General features: G+C 50.9%; 1 protein-coding gene across 1 annotated transcript in view; it reads right to left on the bottom strand.

Moving 5' to 3' along the window:
• The window catches only part of SHANK3 (SH3 and multiple ankyrin repeat domains 3), a 368,446-nt gene that overhangs the window by 17,885 nt on the left and 333,769 nt on the right, over positions 1-16,792 (bottom strand). Inside the window, 2 exon segments of the mRNA XM_055807431.1 lie at positions 6,778-7,454; positions 7,456-9,104. Of these exon segments, the coding sequence (XP_055663406.1) occupies positions 6,778-7,454; positions 7,456-9,104 (2,326 nt within the window).

Genomic DNA, 16,792 nt, shown 5'->3' with positions numbered 1-16,792 from the left:
AGAACTGGGAGCAAACCTGGGTGTCAGTAAACGTTTACAATAGGGCCAGAGCATTACCGATGTAAGAGCTGCTATGCCTTAACTAAATGTTACATCTCTTGCTGTGGGAAGCCTGTTTTGTCCTCCTCTGATCTCTTCTTTGTAGGAAAAGGAAACTGAGGGCTAGTACCCGTAGGAGACTTCCAGCCTCCTCATCTGTTGCCCCTGGGACTCTCCAAGCCAATCTTTCTCTAAGCTCTCACTGGAGTGTGCACAACTGTGCCAGACTGCCTGCAGAACTGCTCCGAGGTAGCAAGCAGGCCTCTTTCCATGTGGTTGTTTTACCTTCTGTTTGTTGATAAAAGAACTGGAATTTGAATGGGTGCCTTTGTACTTCTCCATACAAGAGGAAAAGCCCTTTTTCTGTGACTTCCACTTCTAGTCTGCTAAAGCCCTGAAAGAACAGCCCTTACGGTTCTTCTGTGCTTGGGTGATAACCACAAGGTGGGACCTTCCTGGAGCTAAACTCAGCAATGCATGAACCTTCAGGCTTTAATTTTTCCCTCTTTTGGGCCACTTTGGCACTGACACAGGCTTGATGGGACCCAGAGCTCTTCTTATCGAGGTCTAGTCAAACCCCTCACGGCTCTTCCCAAGTCTCGCTCTGGACAAGCATGAGGCAGAGTCACGATTTGCTCTTCTACTCACTCAGAGGGATGAGTGGATGGGCTGTGATTAGTAGATGTTAGTGACCAGATGAGGTGAAGCCAGCTGTGCTTGCTGTGACATTGACACATGCTGAGACTTGCTACCCACAATACCCCTGTCTCCTTGTAGGCAATGCACATCAACGGCAAAAACAGACCCCCGCCAGTCACCAGCGGCAGGAAGCACTGAGCTGGTGTCAGATCGGTGGGTCACCTTGAATTGAGTGGAGCGTCTCCCTGCAGTAGGTAGGTGCTCTCTCAATTACTACATTTTTCACAGCAGCCCCTAGAAACTTGCTTTTCCACATACCCAGCCTCCATCAGGTAATTTCTAACCAGCCTGTGCTTCCCCACTCCCTTGCTGGCTGCTGAACCATGTCTATGTGGAAAAGCTGCAGAGGTAGACTGGGCTCAGGAGTGCCCCATCCTCAGCCTGACATCCTGCGGTGAACACTGGGAAAATGCCATGGCAACCAGGAGGGAAGAGCATCCTCCAGCCCGCTGCTCTGAGCTGCCAGCAGAATGTGTGGCGAGCCCTCCTGCCACCCGGGAGCCCCCACCACAGTGCCGGTGGCCCCGCTGCAGTACGCCTCCATGAGCAGCAGCCTCCTCCCACGGGGAATCCATGAAGCGAAGGATGCGTTTTTACAGTTACCTACAGAGATGCATTAAGCATCTTTAAATCCAGCTGCTGCAGGAAAGCAGGATGGAGACCTGCCAAGCCTCCATCACGGGACTGTAGGTTTGCCTTCCTCTTTGGTGGCTGCACCCAACACGTGAGAGGTGGGGTGCTCAGGGGACCCACTCGGGGGCTCACAGGACAGCATGCTGCTGTGAGCACCAGCTGGGACTTGCTGGCTTTGCAGCCAGTAGCAGCCTAGGGGCTCCAAGCAGGGCTGTAGGAATGCCCTGCATGGTGTTGCCGAAGGATGCTGCTGTCACCCTGCTCAGGACTCTGCTGCTCAACTGGAAGGCCACCTCCTCTCCAAAGCTCAGTGCAGTACAAATAACTTCCCGTATGCCCCAAACTCCCTCTAGGGAAGACGCTGAGAAGCGCAGATCTCAGCTGGCCTCATCAACACCCATCTCCAGCTTTTCATCAGCTCTCCATGGACAATTCCCTTGACGGTGGAAAGCAAGCTCAGCTCTGCTTTGTACATGAGTTTAGACACCATGAAAGACAAAAAGCCTACAAGGAAACAGGGGGTTGTATCTGCAGCGGCTGAAAGCTTGCACCAGAAATGTTACACCATTTAACTGAAACAGAATTAATTGATGAGTTTATATAGAAAGAGGTAGCTTTACCCTAGGAGCTAAATGCCTAAAGGGCTTATTTTTCTTCTCTCTCTCTTTCAGATCTGTAGAAATACAAAGCAGTTGTGGGTTTCCAGAACAGCACCTGAAAAACTCAGTTTTGCATCTAAAATTCTGCTTCACATGATACATTTGGCACATTCGGCTGTTGCTTAAAGATAAACAAACAAGCAAACAACAAACAAACAAACAAACAAGAACCCTTTGCAAAGCACCCTCTAACCCAGGTTCTTGGCTGTGTTAGCTGGAGCCCCAAACTGGAACCGTGGTGACACTTCAGATGCTTCTGGCTTGAGTCAATATGAGCTCTCATTTAGCTTTACGGGCTGGCTGATCAGCATCGCACCAGCCCTGTCAGCAGAGGTGGGAGGTTGAGATCTGAGTGTGACTATGTGCAATGAGGAATGACACAAAGCCTGATGAGGCTGGATGGCCATGGCCAGTCACAAGACAAGGGGACACTGAACACAAATGCCATCTCACACACGGTTCAACGTTGCACATTTAATGCGTGAGTCACCCTGAAGCGCATGAGTTCAGCCTCTGGTACTAATGCAGTTCTTCAGCTGGCATTTGCATCGCTAGCTATGACTCACTGGATCACTAATCAGAAACGTACACCTCTCATTAGTTAGCGTCAGCTTTATTGTGGTAATGGATGCCACACAATGAATCCATTTCAGTGTTCAGCAGCAGCTCTGAGCTGCGGGGTCCTCGCACTGCTCCTGCTCAGTGGAACGACTGCTCGGCATCTGCTGCTGCATGAGCTCTGTCCTGGGAATGGCTGTGAAGTTCAAGTCAGAGAGACGCCAAGACGTCTGGTCGCTCTCCTGCAGCTCAGCTTAGCAAAGGCTGCTGTGTGTTGGGACACCGGATCTTCAAGGATCCCATTCATGTTAAACATGAAGATGGCTGCTGCTGGTCTCATGTCAGCCTTCAGAGACATGCTCTATCAAAGGAACGGTCAGGGTAGCTCCCAGCGGAGCAAAGTTCCTGCGCCCCCAACTCAAGAGTCATCGCTTATTCCCATGGGACAGTACAAATGGAAGTTGTCACTCTGCTGCCACTGTCACCGCCGAACTACGGCGTCTCAGTGAGGGCTGTGCGGAAGGCTGTCTCAGCAAGCGGGCACACTACTGCTTTGGGAGCAGAACCTTCCTGTGACAGCACGCAGTGCATGGGCACAGCAGCGCTCCCCTCACCGTGCTCAGCCCTGGCCGGTCACACGGGGCCTGAGGAGCGGGGAGGATGGAATAAATGTTGTCTCTAGCCATTGCCTTAGCTCTGACCTTATGCTCTCATTCTCAGTATTTCTTGGCCTCTTTCTCAGTCCCTCTTGTCAAACGTCCTCCTGTGGAAGACCATCTTGGAAGGAGATACAGCCAGAGTTAGAGTTACAGAGAAAGCGGTTTGTGTCTTCTGCTCCTGGGGTCCCCAGCCGGGACCCTCACAGACCTCTGCAAGAGAAACGCACCAGGGCCTGCCCTACAGCCACCACGAGCAAAGGGAAGTTACCTGCTCTTAAGTGTAACTACTGTAAATTCAGAATTTAATGTGGTTAGAAAGAAGCTCCAGCCAGGAAACTGGCCACCACAGGCAAGCTGCTCCGCCTGCTTCAGCAGCAGCTGTAGCCCCCGGGGTGGGGGGCTTGTGGCATGGTTCCTGCAACGGCACCTCATCATCCCTGAGGTCCGTAGAACTCCATGACACTGCTGGCTCTAGGTAAGAGCTTCACAACCCTTCCTGGAGCAGAGCTAAACGTAAGAATAACAGAAAAAGCTGCAGCATCAGGCCACAGCCCTCTGGTCCTCCAAGTGCCCCGCGGAGGGACTTGGGCAGGCTCTGGCTACAGCACCGCCCGGGCTTGCATGAGCAGCACCCTTCAGCTCCTGAGGAGATGCTTCAATCCTGGCTGGCGGCAGCGATCATGCCAGCACAGGCCCACCCTCCTCCCTAGCAGCACTGCTATAAATTTAGGGGTGGCTGTTGTGGGAGGTTTAGGTAATACTGTTGTTCTCAGGACAGGCCCAAGGACTGGAAAATGTGTCCTGAAATGGGTCATCTAAGCTTATTTAACTGCTCTTTACATTATTTTCTGAATTTACAGCAATTTCATAAAAGAGAGGAATTTTCACAATGAAGCAGAGTGGCTGACATCATTAAATATTCTATTTACAGCTGACTTCTTGGGAAATATTTCAAGTCTTTGACATCAATTGGGAGCATAAAAATTTCAGAGATGAAAGGCCATGACTTTCAGAAAAAAGAATGAGAACATTTAACTCCGCAGGACAGCTGGAAGTGCCAAACACTGGGTGGCAGGGTGGGCAAGGAGAGGAAGATGGACTGCACTTCCCTGGTGCAGGTGGGCAGGGTCTCTTACAGAAGGTGACATGCATCAGTACCATGTCACAGGGCAGGAGCTCCAGCACGGTCTGCTGCTCCTGGGAGAGACTGGGACGAGGACAGCACAGGAATCAAGGGGAAGCAGTGGTGGAGGACAGGAGTGGGTTAAAGAGAGGCGGAGGATGGAGAAGGGGAGTCTCCTAGAAATGGGGGGTACCTGCACATCTCTGTATGGGGAACAGCAGATCAACCGTACACAGTGATCTGGATGGACACGGGAAGCAAGGGAAGGAAAGAGGGCAGGCAGTGGGGGCACTCCGTTCGGACTTCACACAGGTGTTTTTCACTGCTGGCTCTGGAGACCAAAGCGGGCGGAGGGCAGACAATTCAGCAGCCCCTCCATGGCCCCAAAACAGGTCTCAGCCAAGGGCTGATGCCTGGCATGGGTACACTGTTGGAGATGCCGTGCCTGGTTGCCATTAAAAGCTGATGACGCCCATGCTCTCCAGCGTCACTGAAGATGTGCACAGTCAGTGCTTTTTAGGAGAACGAGGCTTGGCGTGCCTGGTTTCAGAAGGGTCCCCAAATGCAGTTAAACTAAGTGCATTCAGCTCAGGACCCTGTGGTTCCCGACTGAGCAGCGCAGGGAGAAGGGACCACATGTGAGCCACCGGTCTCCAGGGAACGGCCATAATCTGCATTTGGGGCTAAGCCCAGACAGATAAAACTGTGTAGCTGGGCAAGATTATTCCACACTGCACCATTAACTGTGAGTTGGGTTACCTACTGAGAGGTGGGTCACTGGTACAGCCAGGCCGGCACTGCCAACACAGGCACCACCAGGGAGATGTGAGCCAGCTGAAGGATGGAGCTACACAAACACTCACTCCCCTGGGGGTATGTCAGGATAGGACACTTTGTCCCCACTCTACAGCTTGAAATGTCACCAGCTGTGCCAGCACCACGTGGACTTGTAACCCATCACGGTGATGATCTAGTTAGAAAAACCTTTCCAAAACAAGGGCTCCCCTTGGCTCAGAGCTCCCTGCTGAACTGGCACCTCGCCGACCCCCAGCAACCGCCCACCAGTGATGCCAGTGGAGCTGCTCACTGTGGCTTTGCTACTGCGGGAGGTGTGTGGCTGCACCCTGAAAGGGTAGAGCGAGGTGGGACAGTTTGGTTTGCTTCCTGCTGTAACTTTCCATTTCAAAGCCTTGCAAGGGTTCACTCTCAAATCTGGGGCGCTAATTTAGAGGTTTTTCGTTTAGTTTCACAGTTAGGTGGGTAAGTCAGGATGAAGGCGTGGGGCAGAGGGGCTGCTGCTGCCATGGGGACAGCAGCTCGGAAAAAAGGCTGGGTGCCAGCAGGTCAGTGTGTGGCCTGGCGCTGAGGATGTGGGGCAGTGCAAGGGACACCAAGAGGTCAGCGCTGCTTGGGGAACGTAACGGTCACAGCTCCAGCGTGGCAGAGGGAACCGCCGTCTCCTCAGTGCCGTGAGGGTGAAGGAACCCACACAGGGCTTTGTAAGAGAAAAGAGGCTCCTGCATGTCCTGGGGTCCCTGTGCTGTGACCTTTCAGATCTCCTGGGCTGCTAGGCTCCACGCAGGTCTGTGTGGGGAGGAGGAGAACAAGGGGTGAGAGGATCTACCATGCTTAGCGCTGCGTAGATGCCTCTGAGCTAGCAGCCAACTCACCAACCTGGAGATGTGTGCGACCCAGTACTGTGCTCTGCAGGACACAGCTGCTGTGAGCACCCGTGGGAGGGATGCCCAGCTGCACACCCTGCCTGGAGCCATGTGTAAGACCCCCCCCAGCTGTGCCCTGCCAAAACACCTCCCTGCAGGTCACCAGAACTCGCTTGTTCCAGAAACCTCGCTGAGCTCTGCCTCAGCGAGCAAAGGTCGGGGTGGTGCTGCTGTGACCTTTCTAAGGGCTGTCACAGACCACCCTCGTGACAGCTCCCACTCAGCCGTGACTGACCAGAGCTCTAATACATAGTCTGACAACATTTGGAGATCCTTTGAAATGAAAAGCACTAGAGAAACACACATTGTTATTAATTGTTCAGGAGCAAACATTTAGAAGTGAAACCCACAACTAAATACAGCAGCTTAACAATAGCATCGAGACAGAGGAGGGACATGAAACAACAGGAAGGCCATTTAAAGGGAAAAAGCAACAGTGAGAGCTCGCTACGTGTGCGGTGTGTAGAGAGGAGCCATGAACAAATCACACCCACTTCTGGAAAGCATGTCTCAGCATCGTCACCTCCCATGCAGCTGAGAAGTCCTGACATCTCTGAAATGCCCCTCAAAACACGCCCTGGATTCCTCGGCACAGTTACACTCTGCTTATGCACCTCCCCGTCCCCCCCACGGACGCCTAAGCCCTGCACCCCACCCCCACCCCTGGCCAGCGACCAGCTTCTTACCGTGCCGCGACCACAGGTGACTTCTTCCCGGGATCTAACGTGGACCCGGCTGGTTCCTCCCCCAGTGATCGTGTATCCTTATTCAGTTGCTGTAGTCGGGAACTTAGCTCACTGATCACAGTTGGCTTGTCATCATCAGCCCCATGGATTGGCCTGCTCTCCATGGGGTCCCCCCATAGCTTGGACCTTCTCTGAAAGAGGTAGCGTGGCCGGCCAATGCTGGCTGATGCCAGAGTGGCCGCATGTTGCTGGGAGATGAGCTCGCTGTCCGAAGACTGCTTCAAAAGTGGGTCCCTGAAAGTAACTGGCCCCTTGCTGAGCTGGGACTTGAGTTTTGGCTTTGGAGGCACTGGTGGCTTCTCGAGTATAAAAGTTTGTCCATCCGCAAAGGAAGTGTATGTGTCAGTAGGCTCCCCGCTTTCTGAGGACAACGTAGACATGCTGGAGACCGTAGAGATGGTGCTTGTGGTCTCCAGGTGATGGTCACTTGAACTTCTGGTGTCCACCTCTTCCACTCCCGAGTCTGCAGCAGACTCTGGGGCTACGGGGGCATCAGAGGGCTTCCCTGAGGGTGTTCCGCCAGTGGTAGAAGGTGCTACTGCTGCCGCTGGTATGGATGGCGTGCTAGGCGTAGCCAGGTGGCTGACTGGTGTGCCAGGGGTGGTGACCAGTACCCCCGTTCGCAAACTCATCTGGTGGAGGCACCAGCCCTATCTTGGCCAGCTCCTCCCTGGTCTCTTCGTCACTTGAAGACAACTGAGCTGGCGGGAGGGTAACCGTGTAGGGCTCCACTTCTTCCTCCGAACTCCCTTGTCCCAATGTCTTGTCAGAGGCTGGACTGACTGGAGGCTTTCCCACAGGACTGGGCTGGGTCTCTGCTTTGGGCGACTCTGCTGGCTCTGTGCATGCTTCAGGGACAGCTGGTTTCTCCTCTTTTACCTCAAGACCTATCTCGTCTTGGCCATTACTTGTGGCATGAACCATGATGAGGCCAGCGGTCTTCTGCTGTGATGTATCCACTATGCTAATAATCATGGACTTCTTGTCTTCTTGTTTTTTCTCCTCCTTCCCAGGTGTTTCTGCTCTCACCTCAGTTTCTTTTCTCAGTGTGGACGGAGTCCCCCACGGGCCCTTAGTGGGGGCCAAAGTCCCAGAGTCTGTTCCGATTGCCCCTTTGCCTCCAGGTGAGTACGCAGGGGACACTAAACTCTCCAACTCCCCCCTCTCTGGTTCTTTGGTTTGGATGTCCACAAACAGGGGTGCTGCTCTGTCTGAGTCTGGGCTGTGGATCGGGGTGGGCGACCGGGATGGGACTTGAGTTGAGAGGGCCCGTTCCCTTGCGGCCAGCGCAAGCGCCAGTGGTGAGTTTGGATCCAAGGGCTTTCCTGTTAGGGGGTGGATGAATGTTGAGGATGAGCTGCTAATTAATGGCTTTAAAGCTGAGACAGGGGAAGGCAGTAGTACATCTCGGCTTCCTAACAACCGCTCATCGATAGACCTGGACTGCTGCAAGGATGGCATGTCGCTGCTGGGGGGGCTTCCTTCGATGGCCCCAACCGAGAGGAAGACAGTGGATTTCCGCCTCTCATCCAGACGACGGTCTCTGTCCTTCATGACTCCAGCAATGGCAGTGGCGAAGGGGATGCTTGTGGCTTCAACCTGAGCAATGCCAGTGTGGTGCTGATACTCCACTCCACTCAGGCGATGGCTCCTGCGGGTGGGAGAGGGCTCCCTTGTAAAGCCTCCGGTGATGGCCAGTGCTGCTCTCTCCTGCGCATCCTCCACTTGCAACTGCTTAACAAGGGGACTCTTCTTCCTCTGCGGCTTGGTGGGAGCAAACAGGCTGACATTGAACTGACCCATGTTGGCATAAGGGTTGTCAATCACTCTCCCCTTCCTCTTCAGCTTCTCCGGGGGGGTTGCAGATGGGCCAGGCCGAGGGATCTCTGTTGGCTCCACGGGAAGATGAGAGGAATCCTGTAGGATTATCATGGATCGGGCCCTCTTCTGCCTTTCAGGGTAAGGAATGGAAGTCCTCGCCTGATCATACATCTCAGCTGCACTAATGACCTGTGGGAGTCCATGGAGTTTAGCCTCTAGGCTTGGCTTAAAGCTTGATCGTATGGTATCATAGGCTCTTCCAGGGGGCGGAGGTGGAGAGAAGGATGGAGGGGGGCCTGTGTCAAAGTAATATGGAGAAGGAGGTGGGGGTGGGGCTGTTTGAGGTGGTGGTGGAATCCCATGTCCTTCCCTAACAGTGTCTTGCATTGATGTGCTCCGAGGAAACTTCCCATCTAGCAAAGAAGCAGCAAGTTTCTCGTCTTCACCTGGAAAACAAGAACAGTGAAGTCAGAGAGGACGTCTCCAGAGAACCCAGAGTGCAGCAGTCACCGCAAATTGGATATACGACATCCCTTTCTTCCCCCCACCCCAGTTCCTTTCCGAGGTGACTTTTCCCTTCATCTTTTATTTGCTCCGTGTAAGCGTTTGCAGTTCAGCCCTTTGCTCATGTTCACTTGGCACGGGAGGGTGGCCACAGACTCTCACCATGTCTTACATTGTTTTAAATCCATCAGACAGTTGTGCCCAATACTTTCCAACCGGGCTGAATGCTCTGCAGACCAACGCGACAGTGACAGAATTGAACACTTGCTCGATCAAACCTCCCGACACCCAAGTGCCGATGTGCGAGACAGCTGAGCGCAACCAGGCTGTGCAACTCACAGCAAACAGTGCCATCTCCCAGGAGCGGGTTCTCGCGCTCTCCCGCTCGCTCTTCTTGTGTCACACTCCCCCCTTTCCCCCGAGGGGTTACATATGCTTCAGCACGCTAGACTGAATTCAGAAGCAGGGCCTATCCCAAACTTAGTTACATGATTCAAGAATTGGAAGTACCCAAGGAAGCCAGATTCTCTCATTCTTACTATTAACTTACTACCTGGGTGCACAGTGAAACTTTTTTCAGGTACTTGTAATACTCAAGTGAAAGAGTACGAGAATCTTGCAAAGTAAAGCAATAGGAGGAAAAATCCATTAATATAGCAAGTACTTGTGTGGATGAGAGTTAACCAGCCTAACCTGCTCCAGCCTTCTCCACCACCCTGCCCCTCTTCACCAAGTCCTGCTTTGCTATGCTCATCACTTACTTGCCATATCTCCTTCTTTTCAGTCACAGTTCAGCAGTTTTCAAGGTTTCAAATTGCTCTTGAGAGAATGCTCAAGATGGCAGAAAGCCACGTTTTGGCACAGCAGCACACTGACCACCTGCTTTTTTGGCTCCAATGCTTTTTTCTGTAATGTCCACCAGCATTCAAAGTGCTTTGGCAACTGTGCCTTGTATTACGTTAGCAATTTCAGCAAATGCCTGCAGATGCAGAGTCCACTGGGTTCCCTGGAAAAAGGGAGCATTTTGGCCAGTGGGCACCGAACTTTACATCTCGTCACATTGTTCAGACTATGGCTGTGTTCAAAGCCATGCTATTTTTGCTGAACGCAGGCTTGGGGATTTTTAACACCAAGGTAGCAGAATGAACTGGAAGCACGAAACAAGTTCAAAGAGAGACTGGACAAAGGTATGGAGGATGCACTTTTTCTGGGCTATTATGTGCACAGAAACCTCTGAAATGAAGACACAGCTGCCTGGGTGAGTATTCAGGAGAAACCTCCTACCACTGCCCTGTTTTCACTCTTTCCTGGGCATCCGCTTAAAAGCAATGCTTGAGACAGGATCCTGCACTAGATGGAGCCCTGGTTTGGTTCAGTGTAGACACTGACCTGTTTTAACAGTGTGAAGATCCAAAAAAACCCCCAAAACCAAACCCCATGCTTTTATGCTTATTTGTATTTCTCGCCTGGGAATGGCCAAGAATTGAAACAAGGAAATTTATGCAGCACTGAGCTCTGTTACCAGGCCCAGACTGTTACAGAACATGGTCTAGTGCCATTACAGCTTGTCTTACGGATGTGCTGACCATCCTGTAGCTAGGTACCACTGTGTTGAGTGCAGAGCTATTGCAGGAAATAAAATTTGAAAGCAGGTTCATCTTTCTTCGATCTCCGGATCCGCAAAGAGCAGACTGGCCAAGTGGCAGCCAGACCAGAGGAGAAACAGACACCAACAGTCACTCAGCTGCTGACCATGAAGAGTTACGGATTTAGTAGCCCCTGTTCTACCTGCTGGGGCTTCCACAAGCCCCAGCAGCACACAGCCCCTCCTGTGAAGTTCTTTTAAAGCATTAAAAGCTAAGTATTTCAAAGGAAGGAAGGGTGAAGGGGACAGATAACCTAAATGTATTCAAGGCATGGGTATTAGTTTTTCTTTTATTGTACATACCTACTTCTGTAATTCTTTGTTTTATTCCCTCTATCGCCCACCTGTTATTTTCCTCTGCCATAAGCACCTGTCCTCTGTTTTTTCTTAAATGAGGTGGGGAACGCTATGGAAAATGATATCCAAAGCACTATCAAGTTCAATGACCAGCTAAACATCTCAAAAGGACCTAGAAAGGAATGCACCAGCAGGGACTCCATGAATTTCAAGGACAGACACAAACTCCCACACCTGAGAAGGAAGCACCCCTTGCAACTGGACAGGCTCGGGGCTGGCTGACTGGGAAGCAACTCTGTGGAAAAGAACTCGGGGGCTTGGTAGGCAGCGAGGTGAACATGGGCTGGCCCTGTGCCTTGGCAGCAAAGGCCAGCGGTGTCCTGGGCAGCGTGAACAGGAGCAAAGACACCAGACAGAGCGAAGAGGTTACCCCTCTCACTCCCACTCATGAGACCACACCTACAACACTGCTGCATCCAGTTTTGCAGCCCCCAGTACAAGAAATATATCAACAGCGTGAAGGGAGTTCAGTGGAGAGCCACCAAGATGGTCAGGGCTGGAGCTCTGGCTCTGTCTGGAGAGGCTGATGGAGCCGGGCTTGTTCAGCCTGTGGTAGGAATGGCTTTTGGGGGGACCTAACAGCAGCCTTCTGGTACCCATGGGAGGTTATCAAGAAGATAAAGCCAGGCTTTTCACAGTGGAGGACAAGAGGCCATGGTGGGGGGAAAAGAAGCAATAGGCAAAACCGAAATGAGAGGTTCTGGCTGATAAAAGGAGAAATTTTATGATGAGGACAGTTGAGCAGCAGAACAGGCTGCCCAGAAAGAGTGTGCAGTTTCCACCCTTGGAGGTTTTCAAGGCCATACTGGATAGAACCCTGAGCAACACGATTTGATGTCATAGCTGACCCTGCTTTGAGATGGAGGTTGGACTGGAGACCTCCTCCTTCCAACCTCAATCATCCTTTGATCGTACAACAGAATAACAGTGGCTTCATTACAGTCCTGGTTCCCAAGGTTGTAGCGGGAATAATACCTGTTCCCTGTGAAAATGAACGTCTCCTATTGCTTCTCAGCAAGAAAATCGACACTCAGGACAGATCACTGATGGGAGAGGTGGGAGGAAAGCAAATTCTTGGTAAGCTCTTTCCTCACTACCTGCAACTCACCATTTTGACGTAGCTCCTCTGCTCGCTGTATCTGCATGCTTGTCATCTGAGTCCTGCATAAACAACCACATCCACATACTCACCTGCCTCTCCTCCTCTCGGTGCAGCTTGCTCGCTCCCTATATTCTGTTGACGACACTGCCTCAATACTCAGTAGTCGGCTTCCCCATCTCTCCTCCAGCCTCACAGATCAAAGGCACATCTAGCCCAGCGTGCTGCCTGGCAGTGGCCAGTAATAACTTCCTGAGGAAGCATATAAGAAGGCAGCAAGCACCAAGTGCTGCTTCGCCCCTCCCAAATGCTCTCAGCTTCCAGCAATTTGCTGATCAAGAGCTGGCTGAGTCAGACTGCCTTTGTCTTTAACCCTTGGTGGACTTTCTTATTCCAGATGCTTGGCCCTGCTCTTTGAACTGACTCGAGTTTCTTGCGCTCCCAATATCCTGCAGCAGTGGCTTGCCAGCCCTGCATGCAGAATTACCTCCTTTTCTTTCTTTTGAAACTCTGTCAATCAGTTTAATTTGATGCCCACCTGGTCTGTAAAGACCTTTAACAAGGCTTTCTGTGAACTGTGTTGCTGTGTTATTATGTTCTCTTATTCAAATCTTTCACTACCCATTCCTACTGTGATAGCGAATTTTGTAAAATACGTCTTCGTGATAGAATAAAAGGAAACTCCTCACTGATGTTTAAATGTGATCATGCTGGCAAAATGAAACCTCTCCCTTAACATGGAGAAGCATCTGTTTATAGTTAAGCATAAGACTAATCACTGCTGAGTTTTATTTACTGTCTGTGCAGGATATAGCTCTGCTCAGGGAGTCTCCAAAGTTGAGCAAAAGCAACCAGTAACCCTTTGGGAGCAGGCTTGAAACCTGATGTCTTGATTAAGTACTGAATTTATGGGTTGTGTTCAATCCTTGCAGAGCAGACTGGACCCTGCACAGATCCCTGCAGAGGTAATGAGCACACAGCCGGACAGAAATCCCCCTGCTGAAAGCAGTGCCAAGGACAAGGGTCCTCCCGAAAGGCGAGGGACCAGCTACAAGACTGGTGAAACCATCCTGGCAGTTTTTCACTTGAAATGGAGAAATAATCTATATGAGTTTATCTAAAATGCTGGCAGCTGAAAGCACAGCGCTCTTTTATCCAACCCTATTCCTACTGACTGCAATGTTGACAGTTCGTTACTTGTAAATATATTCATTTTTCACTTTTATCTTAACACCTGCCTGTTGCTAAATGCTGCGTTGGGCAATGGGCAGGCCTCGGCCCAGGGGATGGGCAGGCTGCAGGAGAAGGAGCCTGGCCAACTCCTGCAGCATTCAGAGAATTTCTACACAGTTCAGGGGTACCCAAGCAATAGCAGAGCAGCCCTCCACCAATGCGCGCATCCACAGAACAGACTATCAGCCGACAAGAAAAGTCTCCACTGATGAGCCTCAGCCAGACTCTAACACGCAGCACAACACTGGGGGAAGGCAGTTCCTTTAAATTTGTAGCACCTGAACTACATTGCCCTTTCACTCCCTCTGATCTCAACCCAGCAACTACGCTGTTTGCCATTCCCCTGCGGTGCAGGACACACAGGGTGTCTGAGGTCTTTGCTTCCCAGCACACTCTGCCACCAGCAACCAAGCGCTCTCGCCTCCTCTACACCTCACACCGATGGTCTGCCAGATGAACGAGAAACCTTGTGAGCTATTCCAGGTTCTCAAGAGGGATGGTGGAGGTGAGAACGAGCAATGAGAAAAAGATAGCATCTGTCTGTCACAAATGGCATGACCCTTTGTGTGCTGCCCGTGACCTCCCTCTGTGCCTGGTCCATCTTCCATGTCCACAACTGGAAGATTAAACTTCAATGACAAATAAACAGACATGTCCCTTTGCTAACTGCCATTGAGATTTCATCTCAGTTCTCTTCAAAGAGCGTATACTGTGTCTTCGTAGCAGTAGGGTGTACATGCTTCCTACAAAGAGCAACACAACATCACCAGGATCAAATGATGGAGGTGGGTGCATGCAGGGATAAGGAGTCTGAGTCAAAACAGAACCTCCAGTGACCAGCAAGGACCAGGAAAGAACCCCATCTCTGAGCACCTAGACTAACTGCTCTGAAATGAGAACCACGCTCCCTGATGCGCACCCGACGCGCAGCCTGGCAATGTCACAGGTCTCATGGCAACACCCCCTCTGCAATTCAGAGTGTACTCAATGCATTATTAATCTCTAAGGAAAACACAAAACCTCTCTGTAATGCTTTTGGGCCTGTTGCCATAACAGCCTAAATCCCTGTGAGAATCTAACTCTGTGCATTAATTTGGGCTAGCTAATGAGGTGGCTCTCTCCAGAGCACGCCCTACCGTTCCCAACCTTGCTCTCCCTGTGCAGGGATGGCAGAGCAGCTCCCACAGCCTCCCCTAAGCTAGAGCAGAAAGGTGCCAAGTGCCGTGGCTTTGCTCATGTCCGGAAGCAGAAAGCGGGTGCACATCACCATCCTCTGGTACGCGGGGCTAGCATCAGCCCCAGGCAACAACAGAAGCAGCAGGAGGAGGAGTAAAGCCCACTGCTCTTCAGAGAGCAGTGAAATAACGGTACTGTTGTCCTGGTTTCAGCTGGGACAGAGTTCATTTTCTTCTTAGCAGCTGGTGCAGCACTGTGTTTTGGATTTAGTATGAGCACAATGTTGATAGACACTGATGTTTTAGCTGCTGCTAAGCAGTGCTTACTCTAAATCAAGGACTTTTCAGTTTCCCATGCTCTGCCAGTGAGCAGGTGCCCAAGCAGCTGGGAGGGAGCAGAGCCAGGACAGCTGACCCAAACTAGCCAAAGGGATGTTCCATGCCACAGATCGTCATACCCAGTATATAAACCCGGGGGGAGTTGGCCAGAGGCTGCCAATTGCTGCTCAGGGACTGGCTGTGCATCGGTCAGTGGGTGGTGAGCAACTGTATTGTGCACCACTTGTTTTTTTACATTTTACATTTTTTTTTTTTGTGTGTGTGTCTGCCCCCACCCCCCCTGCATTTTATTCCTTTCTCTCCCTCTCCATTTCAATTATTATTGTTGTCATTATTATGTTGATTTTATTTCAATTATTAAACTGTTCTTATCTCGACCTACATTTTACCTTTTTCCAGTTCTCCTCCCCATCCCACTGCGGGGGGGTGGGGGGAGTCAGCAAGTGGCTGCATGGTGCTTAGTTGCTGGCTGGGATTAAACCTCGACAACTGCGCTGGCTGCTATGGCACAAAGCTTAAATTGCAGCTAGGGTGAACATGAGAACCTGCATAGAGAGGGGAACATTGCGAGTTCACCCAGGATCAGGGAAGGACTGTCCCGGAGTGGGATGGGGGGGGCTGCATGCTCCCCCTCCGCTGGCAGAGCAGAACCCCAGTGCCTTTCTGAACACCAAGGCACCACTTTGGAAGGTGCATCTGCCGCTGGCAGCCAGCGCCTGCAGCCTGTCGTGTTTGACATGGGGATACACACTACTTCTATCCGTGCAAAACCACCATCTACATTACCCTGAATTTGCTCAGGGGAGAGACTTAGTGGGTACCATGACAGTTCTGCAGACTTTCAAGTGTTTTTAACTTCTGATGCTGGAGCAGATGGCGTGGTAGCTATCTTGGAAGCCTGACAAAGATTTTCTTTTCTATCAGCCTCCCCACTGCAATGCATTTCTTTTCTTCACATTTTTGTCAAAATAATTCTTCCATTCTGCTTTCTTTGTAGCCAGCCAAAGGTTAACAACCTTGGTCTCAAGAAATTTTTAGGTGCGAACATGAAATCTTTTGATCTTTTATCACAAGTCCCTGGGAAACGAAACCAGCTGTGTAATATATGCAAATAATTCAGAGCATTTCTTCACCAAAAAAACAAACCAACCAACCAACCCCTGCTTATTTTTCATCTAGTTCCTTACTTTTAGTAGTGATTTTTATCATGAAGTCAACTGACTGTACAGCGTATGAGCCTGTTCATTGTGGGAGTGAAATGACAGCTCAAGAAGGACTTCTAAAACAAGCCAGTTGCAACCCAATTTCTACTGTTTGGCTGTTTTCTATTTTAGCTTATCTGGAATTCCACAAAAATTAGCTGGTTTCTAAAAGGCAGCTGAAAACCTGCTTTTGATGTGTACTGTGGCAGGCAAACTGGAAACAAGAAGTTGCTGTCCCCTCCTCAACAGGAATTGGTCCCTTTCAGCGCAGACAGACACATGCCATCCTTGGATTGAACATCATCAAAAGCTACATGTGATTTTTTTGCTGCATTTATTGTCAGATTGGATTTATGCTTGGATGCTGTGCTCGTGACAGCTGCAGCCATTCCTGCTCAGAACAGGGCATCGCCAGGTCTACTTCTAATCCTCCCTGATGCAGATTAAATTTAGTGTTTCTAATCCCCTTGTTGCATGGTGTGTGTAGCTGTAACAGCTGGGAACCCCGTGCCAAGGATCAGGGTCTCCATGCTCTAGGTTCCGAACAAAATAGATGTACATGGGACATCACACTCTGTGC

This window comes from Falco peregrinus, chromosome 6 (genome assembly GCF_023634155.1).
Source record: "Falco peregrinus isolate bFalPer1 chromosome 6, bFalPer1.pri, whole genome shotgun sequence".
In the NCBI taxonomy this organism is placed as follows: domain Eukaryota; kingdom Metazoa; phylum Chordata; class Aves; order Falconiformes; family Falconidae; genus Falco; species Falco peregrinus.
The sequence above is the reverse complement of the archived record's forward strand: the minus strand, read 5'-3'. Positions and strand labels throughout refer to the sequence as shown.